General features: G+C 35.4%; 1 protein-coding gene across 2 annotated transcripts in view; it reads left to right on the forward strand.

The window, feature by feature from the left end:
- Positions 1–17,663, forward strand: part of Stk33 (serine/threonine kinase 33) — a 69,165-nt gene that overhangs the window by 21,462 nt on the left and 30,040 nt on the right. For both annotated transcript variants that reach the window (XM_013028736.1, XM_013028737.1), the window contains exons 8-10: positions 2,789–2,864; positions 9,610–9,722; positions 10,266–10,351. In XM_013028736.1, the coding sequence (XP_012884190.1) occupies positions 2,789–2,864; positions 9,610–9,722; positions 10,266–10,351 (275 nt within the window). The remainder of the gene's footprint in view (positions 1–2,788; positions 2,865–9,609; positions 9,723–10,265; positions 10,352–17,663) is intronic.

Consider the following 17,663-nt stretch of genomic DNA (forward strand, 5'->3'; position numbering starts at 1 on the left):
ACACACACACACAAGCTGGGCACCAGTGACTCCTGCCTATAATCCTAGCTACTCAGGAGGCTGAGATCTGAGGATCACAGTTCAAAGCCAGCCGGGGCAGAAAAGTCTGTGAGACTCTTATCTCCAATTAACCACCAGAAAACTAGAAGTGGTGCTGTGGCTCAAGCATTAGAGTGCTTGCCTTGAGCTGAAGAGCTGAGGGACAGCGCCCAGGCCCAGAGTTCAAGCCCCATGACCAACAAAAATTATATATATATATAGCTTGTTTGTTAAGCACAGAAATTTTACATGAGTGATTCAGACTTTCTATATTGTTAATTTATGTCTGTTAGCTGCTTCTGTTGATTCTTGAAATTTATTGAAGTCATCTACCAAGGTAGAGCTTTATGCCAGGCACACCATGGGTGTGATCTCAGGAGGCTGAGATCTAAGGATAGAGGTTCAAAGTCAGCCTGTGTAGATACTCTGTGAGACTTCTATCTCCAGATAACCACCAAAAGTTTGGAAATGGAGGTGTGGCTCAAATTGGTAGAGTTCTAACATTGAGCAGAAGAACTCAGGAACAGCACCCAACTCCTGAGTTCAAGCTACACACATACACGATGTAGCTTTGTTTATTTTGTACATTAAATAGGTTTAAAATCATTTTATGGAAATGTAATTTATAGTAAAAGGGACACATTTTAAATGTAAAGTTCGGTGAGCTTTGACAAATTCATTCAATCAGGTAATCACCATCATAGTCTAGCAGCTCAGAAAGTCCTCTGTGTTCCTTTCATCCAGGTCCTGCTACCTGCTGATGCTTTCTATCACCACTCAGTTTTGCTTGTTTATATAAATGGAATCATCCAGTATATTCTTTTATGCTTATCTTCTTTTTCTGTTCTATATAATGATTTCAAGACCATGCTAGTAGTTTATTCCTTTTTATTGCTGAAGAGTATACTTAGTTCATTGCTTTTTTGCCTACTTGATGCATAAAGTTTTTAAATTGTTTTACCTTATTTGAGAAAAGACTACTTTAGATTCTGTTCATATCCTCTTGTTGGCAAAAGACATCTGGTCTGTAGTTACATGGGGAAAATATATCCAAGCACCCTGAGTTTTATGCCTGCTTATTAGTTGTCTACACTGATAACAAGTGAGAGAACAGAGAGAAGACAGATGGCTGGTGGAGCTTTGCTGACTTCCTAAATGGCTCCCTGGCACAGTTACTCAGGCTTCTGCCTCCCTGAGGGCTGGGATGACAGTGCAAGTAGAAATGCCCCTGATAATTAAGAAGACTCTGAAAAAGTGAGGACCAGGAATTCCTCGCCCCCGCTGTGCAATGCATCAATATGGCAAGCCTTCATTGAATCTAATCACTGAATTTGCCCTTGCTATAGACATGCACCACAGAGCAACTTACACTTTAATGATTCAATATTTAAATAGAGTTAAAGCATACAAAGACAAAAGTTTCTTAAAGGAAACTGTTAATTAGTAAATTTTTAATCACTTTTTGACAAATCACTCAGTTTATACTTTAGTCTTCCTTCATACTTCTGTTTGGTTCTTATTCCTTTTGTTATTTTTAATTTTTAAACAATAAACTGAAGAATAAAAGAAAATGAAATCCTATTTGCATTTAATAGTTCTTATAAAAGGTATATACATGTATGTGTGTTTTTGTGTGTAAGTGGAGAGGGAGATTGAAACTTTTCTAAATTAAACTATGTATCTGTTCTGTGGAAGGCACTATAGCGGTATCACTTTAGGTAAGTAATTGAATATTTCTCAACCTCAGTTTCTTCATACCGAGAAGCGTCAAAGGGCAGCAAACCATCTCACAGGATTCTTAACACCTTTTATCCTGGTATCAATTTGTGTAAAATACTTCATAAATTTTAAGGTTGTATTGAAATTTATACATATATCTTTTTTGGCTGAATATTTTTATTTATTTTTTATTGTGAAAATAACATACTATATCTCATTTTTGTTTATAATTGTTTCCTCTTTCTTTAAAGAAAGATATCTTGTTTTTATGTGTAGAGGTGAAATAGACATATCCCCATGTGACTTTAAAAAAAAACCCAACCATTGCTCAAAGAAAAATCAAATCTTTAAAAAAGGTTTTACCTCAAGGTTAAAAGAGCAGTGCTATACTGAGAAGGTTGTTTGAAGACACACTACTGTAAAGGCCTGTGTTAAAACAAAGCGCAGATTTGGGGAGTCACAAATACCTGGAACCTAGTTCTAGTTTGTGACTAATTGGCTTTTTAAAAATTCAGTCTTATAGCTCTCTCTTTCTCTCTATTGTAGTTTTTTACTTAAAATGTAGAAAATAATTCATATTCTGTCACAGAAGTGCTATGCTTTTATTGTCATTATTCTTTTACTAAAATGATTTATAACCATTTTAGTTCTTCTACAAATTCAGATTTCTACATATTGGTCTTGCTTTAAGTTACATCTACTTAGGCATATCTTCTATTTTGGGGAAAGTTTTTCTAATATAACTACATAGTTTGTTCAAAACATTTCTAAGCAATTTCACAGAGTACTACATTTAGTTACACAGTTTATGCCATCGTTCCGCTATACGCTAAATGATAAGAGTGAGAATACAGTGACATCAATCGGTAAGGCCCGTACATTATTCATTTAACATCTGCTGTTGGTTAATATTTTTCCCTATGGGGGAATAAATTACAACACATCAGCACATTTTCTATGCTTTGTGTTTAAGCATTTACAAGTCATTTATTGTATTATTAATATTATTTTATTTCTGCTTATTTGGCAGCACCAGAAGTTATCAATGCCCATGACTATAGCCAGCAGTGTGACATTTGGAGCATAGGTGTCATAATGTACCTCTTGTAAGTAGCCTACTGAATGTACAGTATAGAAGAAATGGATAGTCTCTAATAGTAGGATGATATAGATTTTAAATAAAAACTTGGCAATATATTTTTTAAATGATCTAAAAACCAATTGGGAAGTCATTCTGAAGGGCATCTTATTTGTTGTCAGGCTCATCCCTTAGGTATTTGTTTTAATACTGTAAATTTATAACTTTCAGCTTTGCTTTTCATTGATCTATAAATGTAACAATTTACTATGTGAGCTGAACAAAGTGAAAATTTGTCCTTAACACCTTCTTCATTCCTTGCTTCAAACCAAAAGCTTCTTTGTATTTTTTCATGAGATCCACTTTTAGCCTATAAACAGCATGAAGGCACTGCCATCTGGCCCCAGAGCCCCCATAAAGACAGGGAATGTACAATTAAAAAAAATCCCTCTTGCTTCCATTTCTTGGAGTTCATTTTGAAAAGCATCATTTTATAAAGTTATGTCCACATTGCTATTGAGCATTGTGATTCTCTGCTAAGAACATCCGGGAAACCATGCAGCTTATGTTTCTTTGAGTCTGTCTTACTCAATATAATTTTTCCTATTCTTTCCATTTCCTTTTGAATGAGGCAATGTCATTCTTTCTGATGGAAGCATAGAATTCCATTGTGTATATATACCATATTTTCTTGATCCATTCGTCTACTGAAGGGCATCTGAGTTGATTCCATATCTTAGCTATGGTAAATAATACTGCAATGAGCATGATTGTGCTGGTAGCTTTGGTGTGTCCTTGTTTGTGGTCATTTGGGTAAATGCCCAGGAGTGGGATTGCTGGGTCATAGGGGAGCTCTATGTTTAGTCTTTTGAGGAACCTCCATACTGCTTTCCAGAGTCAGTTGTTTCGTTTTACTTCCTTTTGGCTTATTCCCAGTTGTTACTGTTTTTGATTTCTGTACCCGTTGTCTTGTACATATGTTTATCTGATTTGGGGAAGGGAAGATGGAATCACAGCAAAGGTACAAAGGGAAAACCAATGCAACAGTAATACTCACTAGAAATTATGTTGGAAATGACCTTTACAACTTTGGGGGGAGGGTTGTAGGGAGGCAGGAAGTGGGAGAAAATGAGGAAGGGGATAACACTATTCAAAAGAAATGTGTTCATTACCTTACTTATGTAACTTTAACCCCTCTATACATAACCTTTTCAATAATTTTTTTAAAGGACAGGAGTGGGAAGCACTAGATGGGAGTTTTTCAGGATCTAGGGTATGTTAGGCACTAGTCAGTGATCCTGGTTCTCTATTTTTTCACTTTTTGTTCCTTTTCACTCATTGAAAGTTTGAGTCACAGGAACTTTTCTTTTGACATAGTTTTACTTGTTCTTTGATTTTTCTTCACCAATATAATATCTCTTTATAATCTCTTTCCTAGGAAATTATAGGGTCTTTCTGATTGCTCTCCCTGCCTCTAGCCACCCTCTCCAGTTCATCCTTCATAATGCTGTCAGCATTGTCTTTCTAAATCACAAATCTGACAATGCTATCCTGATTTAAAAAAAAAACAACTCTGATAATTACTCCTTACTACAGGAAAATATCAGCGAATCCTCATATGCATGGCATAGCAATTTGACTATGACCTGACTCTAGCATACCTTTCCAGTCTTGGGCTGCACATACCTACCCTATTCTAGGCCACTTAATTCTGCATTTGCATGCCTTCTACAAATACATGTTGTCTTATCTGCAGACTTTTTTTCACAAATGGGCCTAGTCCCCAAATTAAAACCTTCTATTTCCCTCACTCCAACTCCAGCAATATTTTCTTTGTATTTGACTTCTAACATTCCACAGAAAATTTAAGGTATCATACAGGAATACATTCAAAACAGTAATACTGAAATAAAAATAATAAAACAGGAATATTTAACTAAGAAGGTTTGTATGTTGAAACTTTGATAGAATTCATTGCTCATTTTGATGTGTAAACAATAATATTTTAAAAACTAGATTAAATTGTAGTATTCTATATCTTGTATCTGTTTTTCTTTCCCCAAATTCTATGGAAGACAGAGGTCTTAGATTATTCATCTTTGCATCACTTGTATCTAATACAATAGTAAGCACATGATCAGTACTCAATTATATTTGTTAAATTGAATTAAGTGAATTGTCTAAGAGGTGTTCTGAAAAGTTAGTGACCATTGTTCTGCTTCTTGATAAATATGAGCATTTTTATGTTGGTGCAACATTAGTTTTATAGTCCTACTGAAGATCTCACTATGTACTACCTCTTCCAGATCATTTCTGAATATTGATATCATAGTAGCTATATTTTCACAGTTCTGTGAAATGCAATACACAGACAGTAGAAATTGGATAATATGATTGTAGCTGTAATTCAGCAACTCAACACACATCATTGCTTAGATAACATAAAGCACAAATGTATTCACAAAGTTTTGATCATTGTCTTGTGCTTATTAGAATCCTAGTGCAAAAATTTTGAGCTTTAATCTCTAATTAAAATGTAACTGTTTTTAAGCCACTCTTTTATACTCCTGAGACTTTCTACACAAGGAAAGTCAAATATAATATGTGTGATCAAATTAATATACATCCATGTAGGTTATCACATATCTTAATTTTTTTCTTTCTTTTTTTAATCTTCATTTTTCTGCTCCAGAATGTGATTGCATGTTCTCATGATGGTATCTTTTTTTTCTTTACAGTAGAGTTGTACTTAGCTAATCAGTACCGTTTCCTTAATCTGTCTGTACCCAGTGGTGTTACAGTTAATTTCTTTCACCAAGAACACAAACATATTACCTTCTCCAGGAGGGCTATTTTCTTGTTTATCAGTTAACTTAGATTCATTTCTACTTAATTGGACAATGGTAGCATCCTTTCTGAAGGTGAAATTAGCATAAATAAATATTCTTTATGATTGCAATGTTCTGCTGTTTTGATTCCTGTGTGAGAGCAAGAGAAAATAATAGCAAGACTTTAAGAGGCATTTTTCATGTCTTAGATTCCTTTTTCTATATGTGTGAGAAAATTGCTGTCATAAAATTCTGTATGCTGCTGATTGACCAACCATTAGATACGTTTTGTGTAAATAAAATTGCAAAGAGCAGAAAAAAGTGGAAGTTTTATAATGCAGCCCTTAAGCTATAGTTACATTGCAGAGGAAGCTAAGGAATTGGTGTGTTGCATATCACTGGTTGATAACAGGCTCAATGAACTGGGCCCTTGCTGGCCTGTCCTCCTTATAATAGATAGTAATTGTCCATAGGGCCATTTTTCTGGCTTTTTTGTTTCCTATGGCTTTCTAAATTGCATTTTTAGACTAAGCAATATCATGATGAATAAGATGAAAGAAAGGAAGGTCAGAATGAGCTAGAGAAATAAAAAGTATTAAAATAAGAATTTGTACACAGTTCAGTAAATTAAGATCTAACAAGATCCTTTTGGGGACATGATTGGCTATCTTGTTCACCTAGTTTGATAAACTGCTAGGTTGAAAATGAGTTCATTCATCATCATCATCATGACAAATGTTTATCAAATTTTGACTGAGAAAAATGTCCATAAGGTAGATATTTAAAGAACTTGGAAAATATAACTAAACAAAATGAAACTACTAAAAGACCTGGAGATAATTATACTATGAATAATCAATAACTTGAAAGTATAATGGAACCATGCCATTTCATTCTTTTAATAATAAAGTAGAGGCTGGGCGGCATTAATGGATCATACTTATAACCCTAGCTACATGGGAGAATGAAACTGGGAGGAACACAGTTCAAGGTCATCCTGGACAGAAAGGTTCACAAGACCCCTTCTCAATGCATAGTTGGATGCAGTGGCGTGCTCCTATCATCCAAAGCAATGTAGGAGGCTGAGATGGAGAATTATAGTTGCAGCTCAATCTGGAGAGCAGAGTCTGCAAGCTTCCATCTCAATGGAAAGAAGCTGCACATAGTGGCCCATGGCTGTCATCCCAGCCATCACAGGAAGCCTAAAATAAGCAGATAGTGGTCCAGGCATGCACCAAGCACTGAGACCCCATGTCAAAATAATCAGTGCAACAAAAAGGACTCAGCAGTAAAATACCTGTGTAACAATCATGAAGCTCTGAGTTTAAAATTCAGTACTACATGATAATGTAGACAGACAGACAGATAGATGGTAGGTAGGTAGATAGATACATAAATGGATACACACACACACACACACACACACACACACACACATCCTGGGAGTTGAAGAAAATACATATAGTATTTTTCTTTCAATGAGTTTATCTCTAACTTTTGTCTGGTTGACATTGGGCACAGATGGTGGCTAACACTTGTTGAGAATGTACTCTGAAGAACTGAGCTCAACTTTTCAGCATATTCTTGTAACTCTTGAATCAATAGTTTCATAGACTTGCCATGCTCTATTAAAAGATGCTAAAATGCATATAGAGTCCCTGTATTGTTCACTTAATGTTCACTTAATACATACTGTTCAAAGTTTTATTGATAATGATTGTTATGTATGCTTATCTTATAACCCCCATTCCCCCCCCCCCTTTTTGTTGTCATGAGGCTTGAACTCTGGGCCTGGGCTCTGTCCTTGAGTTCTTGGCTAGCACTCTACCACTTGATCTACAGTACCACTTCCAGTTTTCTGGCAGTTAATTGGAGATAAGGGTCTCATGGACTTTCCTGCTTGGGCTGTCTTTGAACCATTATCCTCAGATCTCAGCTTCCTGAGTAGCTAGGATTACAGGCGTGAGCCACCAGTGCCTGGCTAGCTTATACTCATTTACACCAAAAGGTCAGTCATCGTCTAATTTTTTCCATCCAGACCATCTTTATTTTGTCCATCATAGTTAAGGAGCTGTAGCTATTTTCCTGGCTTTGGGGGGTTAGCTCAGAGCCTATAGGGTTAGTCTTGCCTTCTCTTTATTACTAACATTTGTTTAGTATTTTATCAACTTTTGATAACTCTCAGTGCACTCTGGTAACATTTTCATTAGTCCAATTGGTATTATGTATCTTTTTATTCAGAGAAAAGGGTGTGTGTGTGTGTGTGTGTGTGTGTTAAATCTAACCTGGGCACCCCTGGCTCACACCTGTAATCCTACCTTCTCAGGAGGCTGAGATTTTAGGATTGTGATTCAAAGCCAACCCAGGCTGAAAAGTCCTTGTGAGACTCTTATCTCCAAGTAATCACCATAAAACCAAAGTGGTACTGTGGTTCAAAATGGTAGAGTGCTATCATTGAGCAAAAGAGCTCAGGGACAGCACTGAGACCCTGAGTTCAAGCCCCAGGACTGACAAAAAATAATTCTATTGTTATTATTGAGGTATTGTTGTAAGTCAGATAATGAGTAAATGTCTTTTTATGGACAATATCACCCCTTCCTTTACTTTCCCTTAGTTCCCCACTTCGATCATGCATTACGTATCTTAAGCATTCTTTTAACCTTACATCAAAGTCTGTTTCCTGTTAGGTGCCACTATTATAATGTTCTTTTTTTTTGTTATAATGCTCTTATACTCACACTTTCCTGTATTTTAATCCAATGTTTGCTTACTGTCTCCCTTAAATGACTTTGAGTCATTGTGCACACGAATGTATACATTTGTACTTTCTCTGTCATTTCTGTCAATAGGATAGGGTCTAGCATCATCTTGGATAGCCTATTGCTTCCATTCTTTTTTAAATATAATTTTTATTGTTATTATGAAGGTGTTTTACAGAGGGGTTACCATTTCACAAGTCAGGTAATGAGTACATTTCTTTTTGGACAATGTCACCTCCCCTGTCACTTTCCCCAAATTTCCCCCTTCTATCCCTGTCCACAGTTGGATAGTTCATTTTCCACTCAGTGCCTACTGAGTATCACGACTGCATTTGTTTACCCTTCCTCCCTCCATTTCTGTGCCACCCTCACCCTCACCAAAAGACAAACAAAAAGAAAAAACAAATGACATCACTACCAACAACCAACAAGCCCATGTTTCTATTTCCTGGGGTTTATTTTGATAAATAGTATTTTAAATGTTCAAAGGTATTATGCTTTTGGGTTCTTCCCCTAAGAGTATACTCCTTTAGTTTCACCATTTGTGTATGAATGCCCAGACACCTGCATAAGTTATCATGTCCAGTTGTATTTTAGATCTAATGTCCACATATGAGAGAAAACATGCACCCTTTGTTTCTCTGTGCTTGGCTTACAGCTTATCTCACGTAACATAATTTGTTCTAGGTCTATGCATTTCCCTGAAAATGACATACTCTTTCTGATGAATGACTAAAATTCCATTGTGTATATATACCATATTTTTGGATCCCCTCATCTATTGTAGGGCATCTGGGCTCTTTCCATAATTTAGCTAATTGTGAATAGTGCAGCAATGAAAATGGATGTGCAAGTGTCTTTATGGTATCCTGGTTTGTAATATTCTAGGGTAATGCTCAAGAGTGGTACGGCTGTATCATAGGGAAGTTCTATGTTTACTTTTTGAAGAATCTCCAAACTTCCTTCCACAGTGGTTGTACTAGTTTACATTTCCACCAATACAATAGGGTTCCTTTTCCCTCAGATCCTCGCCAATATTGCTTCCATTCTTACATCCAGAAGGATATTCTTCTTTTCTCATCCATTACTTAAATATGAAACACCACTACTTGCAAATCCCACAGAAACTTAATTTTCAACAGATTCGGTTTGAAGACATTTAAACAAAACAATTGCTTTTGTTTAGGTTATGTGGAGAACCACCCTTTTTGGCAAATTCAGAAGAGAAACTCTTTGAATTAATAAGAAAAGGAGAGCTACATTTTGAAGATCCAGTCTGGGATTCCATAAGTGACTGTGGTAAGTGTAGATTTGCTTTATTTACTAAAATAAACATAAGACAATTGTCTAGTAACAATGCTTTAAATCTTTGGTTAGACATAAAATTTATTTCAGGAAGAAACAACATTTGCTTGTGGCAGTAGTGATACTTTTACTGTGACTGCAAAGCTTAAACCTCCACAAAACAAAATACAGAATAAAAATTAAGGGGGAAATCCTTCTATAACTAATTTTTACTATACTATTGAACTATGTAATGCATGCAATAAAGCTTTACTTTAGGCTTTAAACTTTAGGCATATGTACTGATAATAGTTTACAAATATAGGCCTAAACCTATATAAATTGAAAAACAAATGACTTTTTAATTTTTTGGAGATGGAGTTTCACCATAATCTCCTGGCTGGTCTCAAATATACAGACTCAAGCTATGCTCCTGCCTTAGCCTCCAAAGTAGTTGGGACTAGAGGTATATGCCACCATCCGTAGAAATGTCTGTCTGACATTAATTATAGTTAAAAAGAAATAAGATTTTCAGGTTTTTTTCCTCCTTATTTGCAGCTAAAAGTGTTTTGAGACAACTTCTGAAAATAGATCCTGCTCACAGAATCACAGCTAAGGAACTACTAGATAGCCAGTGGTTAACAGTAAGTTTACAGCAATCCTTTTTTTTCTGACATTGCTTATTTAATTTGGTCTAGTCTAGTAGTTTTGTATATATAGTCTTCTTGAAGCAGTCAATTAGTTTCATCTTCTGACAAGTTAAAAAAGATTATTTGTCTTGACATTTCTGAAATGGGCATTTCCAAGTAGTAACAACTGTTATCACAGTTGCTCGCCTATATTTATAGAAGTTTAAATGAACTTTGCTTTGTTCTTTGCCATGAAGGTATCATGTCCAGATCAGAGCTGAGAGATGCCTATTATTAAAGCTATGGCATCTTGAAGCAGTCTGTTCAGTTCAGTGATGCAAAGCTCTAGAATCATTTACAACACTTTCGACTCTTTGGATGCAGGGAGTCTTTGGGGACTTAGAAAAGCTAATACCTCTAATCAGTTGCTGCTGCTTTGTTTAAAACCTTAAATAGTCATTTATGTATTTCATTCCATTATTAGATTAAATATGGTGAGCCTAGACCTTGTGTCTTCCTGCCCTCTGTATCCCTACTCCTAGAGCATTACCTGGTCAGCAGCAACTTAGGAAGAAGCTACTGCTTACCTCTCATTCATTTTCTTCTTCCTCTATGGTATTAAGGATCATCCTGGCTTTTAGGTGGAGAAATTGCTATCCACTTAAAAATCTTTATTATCCAGTCTTCTTTGTTAGTTATCATAGATAGTTAAAGAGATGTGCAGTTGACTCATAAATGAGGGAGTACATTTCTGCTGACTAGAATGTAAATTGATGGCTAGTATTTGATAATCATCTTAGACAATGAAGTGGAACCCACAAACTGAGCATGACAAAGCAGGGTTTGTACCTCATAGAGATGTCATGCTTACCTGTGCCCACTCCAGGTGAGCAGGAAGTAGTTTGTATTTTTTAAAATCATCTTTAAGATATTGTGTGCTGAGCACTGGTGGCTCACACCTGTAATCCTAGCTACACAGGAGGCTGAGATTAAAATGATATTGTGAAGCCAAATGCTGGTGGCTCACACCTATAATCTTAGGTACTTAGGAAGCTGAGACCTGAGGATTGCAGTTTGAAGTCAGCCTGGGCAGGAAACTCCGTACGCTTATCTCTGTTTAAGCACCAGAAAAGTTGAATTGGATCTATGGCTCAAGTGCTAGAGCACTAGTCTTAAGCAAAGAAGCTCAGGGACAGTGCCTAGACCCTAAATTCAAGCCCTAAGACTGGCATCAAAAAGAAAACTAAACAGATATTGTGAAATACGCAGTTTAACCTTAGGTATTACAATTCTCAATGAATAAGTGAATGATTCATTTTGAATGAAGGATTCAGTGAATGAATAGGCCTGTAGATAGATAGATAAAAGTGTAGACTACCATAGATACATAGAAGTATTACTAAGCAATATTAATCAATGAAGACGTTTGAAGATGCATTATTTGCCAGGCACTGTATTAAGAACTAGGTATGAATGATACAACTGCATTTGAGATAAATATAACATTCAATTATATTCTTAAATTGCACTCTGTGTGGGCAAATAGGGAATTAGATATTGAGGAAGTTTTATTACTAGATGATGATAGTGGCTTGTATCAAGTGGTAACAATAAACAATAGAGATGAAGAGAAACATGGGAGCTATGTATTCTAGAAGTGTAAATGTCAGGTTTGTGGATATAGCTCCATGGTGTAGAGTGCTTGCCTAGCATGCTGGACCCACTCCTTCCAAGAAAAGGAAGTGTAAATGATAGAATTTGGTGATTGATTAGGAGAGTAATAATAATAAAGGAAAAATCAAGAATGAAATCTAGATTTTTCTCTAACAATTGATTGGACCATGGTGCCATTTTGGATTAGCTCTTCCTCCCCTTGGGTATGTTTGATGAATCAAGAAACTATATTAGCTATGGTAAGTTTGAAATAACTGTAACATGGAAGGAGAAATATCAGAAATTAACTGAACATATGAGTCTGGAACAGGAGAATTCTGATCTGGAAATATAAATTGGATAATCTTGGACACATAGATACCATGTCAAACCATTGTGTTGAAGATATTAATTAGGAAGGAAACATAGGAAGAAAATGTAGGTAGAGAGGAAAAGAGGCCCCAGTGACATGCTTGGAAATACCACAATATTTAGTAGAATCCCAGATAAGTTTAGATGCCTTAAATATGAAATGATCTCATTTTTGTAAATTCTGTAATTTTCCTTTGGCAATTTTAAATCACTTCTTTGAATAACAATTTTCTTTCTTTAAGGGCTAAAAAAAAATACTCTTTACCCAAGAATGCATTCTATCTGCCCTCTGTGAATATGTTACTCTCTTATAGGATTCTGTGCAGTAATTATTTCTGGCCTAAAGTAATCGTGCAAATGAGTTAGCAGCTAGATGACTGCAGAAATGTACTGAGTAGATTTGTAGTTCAGGAAAATAAAACATTGTAAAACAGATGGTGTGCTTTAGAAATTTATCGCTTTTGAGTATCACACAACATTCGGATTTGGCCATTTAATTATTTGTTTTCTAATTAGTACAACTTTATTTCTGGCTTTGGTCATTTCTCCAGAAGTCTCCATTTCTGATCCTCTGTAACATTTGTCTCTATGAAGTCTTTGCCAAATGGATAGAAAAGCGACAGATATTGTGTGCTATATTGGACTATCCTAAGGAGTTCAGTGATGAAATTTAGAAAACTGGCATTTGACAAACTTCTGAAAGGCAAAACTCTTTTCGTCTTAACCACTTGAAGTCTTACTTCCTGTAATTCATGTCCTCTGTTTGAAATAATCTAAAGGAAGCATGATGGTTCTCTCAGTGCCTCACTGCTTTATAACCAGAGCTGATCTTTGCAGTATCTAACACCGAGTAACTTTTTTTCAAAGAGATTTATTGGACAAAAGTGTCTATAGCTTAGCCTATGTATTATGCATTTTGAAACATGATACATATCTGAAAAGTATTTTGAGAAATATAATTATTTCTGCACACATGTAAGTGAATGGAATTTCAAATAAACACATACTGATTTCAAAAGCCAAATGTTAGATGTAAGGAAAAAATGGTCAAGAAAATGACTTTTTTGCAAAGGAAAAGACTGGTGAAGACTTCTCTTGCCAGGAATGCACCTTTTATTGTCTTGTGATCTTTTTTCTTCTTTCCACTTTACTATGAACAATGGTTCAGAAGATGATTGCTTCCTATTAGATGATTGCAGAGGCCCCTCGTATTCTTCATGTCCCCTACTGACAGGTAACACCAAGAATTTACATTTTTAAAAACAGATTTCTGAAGAATTTATTTTATTCACTTACATATATTTTTAAAATGCTGTTTTAAGTTAAGAAAGTTACTTTTTTTATGTCTTGTTAAAAGACAATTGTCATTTTAAAGTTTTATTAGTATCATTTATTCATTCAGTAATTCCTTCAATACATTTTATTTGTCTCCCACGTGCCAGACCCTGTGTTAGGTAATAAAATGTAGTTAAATATACTTTATAAGACACGATCACTGTTATAAACAACTTACAATCTAATAAGGAAAACAAGCTTTGTACGAAGTATAATGTAAAGAGATAGATCATATAAAAATTACCAAATAACATCGGTACAAAAACAAGCGGATGGGAAATAAGGAAGGTTAATTTGATGAGAAGATAAGATGCTAGAAGGAAAGGAATAGGAAATGAGACGGGAAGAGAAAATACAATCATGAGGGAGCTTAAATCCCAGGTTAAATAATTTTACTTTTATCTTCATACTATTATGAACAATTAATTATATGCTCTTTGAAATGAAAGAAATGATTGTTATGGGGTCTTTCAAGATGGCTTATCTTGTTCTTTCTTTTTTTGTTTTGGGCAACCATGGGCCTTGAACTCAGGGACTAGGCTCTGTCACTGAGCTCTTTTGCTCAAAACTAGTGCCTTACCACTTTGAGACACAGCTCCACTTCTGGTTATCTGGTGGTTAATTGGAGATAAGAGTCTCACAGACTTTCCTGCCTAGGATGGCTTTGAACTGTGATCCTCAATCTCAGCCTCCTGAGTCACCAGACAAGATGGCTTATCTTTTTTTTAAATCACTTTTTTAATGTTATTAAGGTTTGAACTCAGTGCTTCATGTTCACTAGCACTTTACCACTGGAGTCTTACCTTCAGTCCTTTTTTGCCTTAGTTTTATAATTTTTCTTATAATTTTTTGCCTGGGTCCAACCTTGGACAATGATCCTCCTACTCCCTGCCCCCATAACTAGAATTGCAGGCATGGGCTCACAGGTGGCTTATTTTAAATAAGTCATTTAAATTTCTATAATGGCCTTAACAATGTTAATTAAAAGGTGCTACCAGGGAACAAAGAAAGATAAAACACAGTCCTGTCCTTTGAATAATTTGCTACAAGTTACAGTCAAACTCTGCAAAGGCACTTGTAATCAATGTGAAGAGCTGAATTTCAGAACACTCTTTCCTTGTGCATGAACAGGGCCCTTACTCATTAATTTACAAATTGGTATCCAATGTGGTCATTAGCTTTTGACCTCTAGGCTTGAGGGGGAAATTTTTCTGGTGACTAATTATTGGCTGTTATTTTTTTCCCCTTCTGTACATTTTCATCCTAAATATGTTGATTCCTACATTTATATTACTATAGTTACTCTTAATTTCTGAATTAGCTCATATATGTATATATACATAAGAATATGTTACATCCTTGTTTAATTAGTCTTTCTATAAAAATTGTATTAGGAAGAAATTCATGCATCACAACAATTGGAGATTTATTCTGTATTCAATTATTAATAAGTACTCAAAAATCCAACAAATATTTATTGAACAACCACTGTATACTATGGAGGACATAGGATCAGTCTGGTCTAGTTTCTTCCCACACCTAATAAAGGTTTAATTTAAAACAAATACAGGCAGAGAAGAGTAAATCTATAAGAATATACACATAGAACAGTAGTACTGATTTTCCACTGATTTTCTCTCATATTAGAAAAACTGCTTAAGTGAATAAAAATGGTTAGTGTTGGAGCTAAGATAAGAAGAAAGGGAATTCTACGTAGAGATAACTTCACAAAGGGGCATATAAACTCAGAAAATCGCTAAAGGTCGCTAAATAAACCATGTAGGGAGAGGTAAGAAATTAACTTGAAAAAGCATCAGAGAGTTGTTTTGCTTTGGACCTTTACTAAGACTTTATGTTTTACTCCTAGTGAGTTACTGCTGAAAGGCACTGAAGTCCAACCATCACAGCTGGGCTTATGTGAATTCTCTCTTTTGTCCTTGGAGGGTAATGTCAGTAGACTTGGATGGCACCTGTGGGCTAGACCTGGTAGCTAGATTCTCTTACTTTAATGGAATATCCCACTTGAAATAATATGACACTAGAAGAGTCATAGGGATACATTTGTGTCAAAGGTCTTGTGGGGGCATAAACATAGGTCATGGCTAAGGAGCAAAAGCAGAGTCTCAGAAAATGTATCAAGAATCAGGAGCTATGATAGGAAATGAACTCATGACCTTGCTCATGTAACTGTAACCCCTCTGTATAGTATCTTTACAATAAAAAAGATATACAAAGAATCAGGAGCTAAATGAAAATAGGATCGACATTAGAGCAGTGCTGGGTTTCTCTCACAGGTCAACTCTTTGAATTAGTGGGTTGGTGCCAGGACAGACAGAACTCTAGGAAGAGTTATCTGGCAATGGTATACAGTGAGGATGCATGGGTGAGGCGCATGAGGAGAAGCAACTCTTGTACACATTGGTGGTAATGGTTCTGTAATAAGCAGACTGGCCAATAGGATAGATACAGAAACATATCTGTGTAACTTTTATGACAGCACTCAAATGGAAGATCAAAGGGACAGGACTATTTAGTAACTGAAGTTGAACTAAACAGTTATCCACATGGAAAAAATGAAATTGAATTTGTCTTACCATAGACAAAAAAATCAACTCTAGAAGAATCAGAGTTATAATAAAAAAGCAAATATTTGACATTTTTAATTGAAAATGCAGATGAATCTCTCTTGGGATGTGTAGTAAAGGAATTAATAAACAGTATCAGAAGTACTAATAATAAACAAGGTATCACAGGTATTAACACAAGACATGATGGACTAACTTGACTATAATAATATTAAAATCTTCTGTTTAAAAAACACCACATTAGGAAAAGTAAATAGGTGATAAACTTGGAGAAAGCTTTTGTAACACAAATAACCAACAAAGGAATAATGTAATGAAATTTAGATGATTTACCAGTCAATACAAAGAGGACACATACAAAGTAATATAAAATGGGCACACAGAAAGATGCATTTCACAAAAGAGAACACACATTCAGCTAATGAACATGTGCTGAGATGCTCAGTTTCATTAGTGAACAGGGAAATACAAATCAAGACCTGATGAATTAAGTCAAGAATTAAATCATGTAACAATAAATACTAGCTGTTGGAAATGGTATAGATAAACAATACCTCTCAATCTTTGCTAGTGAGTGTATTAATTAGTGCAGCTACTACAGGGAAAGGGACTGGAATTATCTTGTAAAATTAACTCATACTCAGCAACCCAAGAACTTTCCCTCCTAAGAATACACCCAAGAAGAACACTTGGACATATATACCAGGAGACAGATACACTATCAATATAGGTTAAGTATCCTTTATTTGAAATGCTTGGGACAATAAGGGTTTCAGACTTTGGATTTCCCCATGAATTTTGGAATATTTGTATATACATAAGATATCTGGAAGACAGGACTTAAGTTGAAACACAAAATCTTCATTTCATATTCACCTTATACACATAAGGTAGCTTTATTTAATACTTTAATGTACCTGAATTTTGACAGCAACCTGTCAGCTGAAGTCAGATATACAATTCTCCAATTTTGACATCATCACTTGTTGCCACTCAGAGTTTCAGATTTTGGAGCATTTTGGGTTTTGTATATCTGGATTATGGATTATCATGTTGGATATTTGGCTATATGGATGCTGAGCTTGTAGAAGTGTATAAATAAGGAAAAGCTCAGAATCAGCTAACTTTGGAGAATGTATAAATTATAGTATTGAGACCCTAGGTCTCCTTGGCACAGGCTGAAATTTTCTTAATAGAGACCCAGAAACACAACAAATCAAATCAAAGTTGGACAAATGGGATTGCATGAAGTTGCAGAGCTTCTGCATGGAAAAGGACATAGCTAGCAAGATCAATAGAAAGCCCACTGATTGGGAGAAGATCTTCACTAGCCATACAACAGACAAGGGTCTCATATCTAAAATATACCTGGAACTCAAAAA

Source organism: Dipodomys ordii, unplaced genomic scaffold (genome assembly GCF_000151885.1).
Source record: "Dipodomys ordii isolate 6190 unplaced genomic scaffold, Dord_2.0 Scaffold113, whole genome shotgun sequence".
Lineage (NCBI taxonomy): Eukaryota > Metazoa > Chordata > Mammalia > Rodentia > Heteromyidae > Dipodomys > Dipodomys ordii.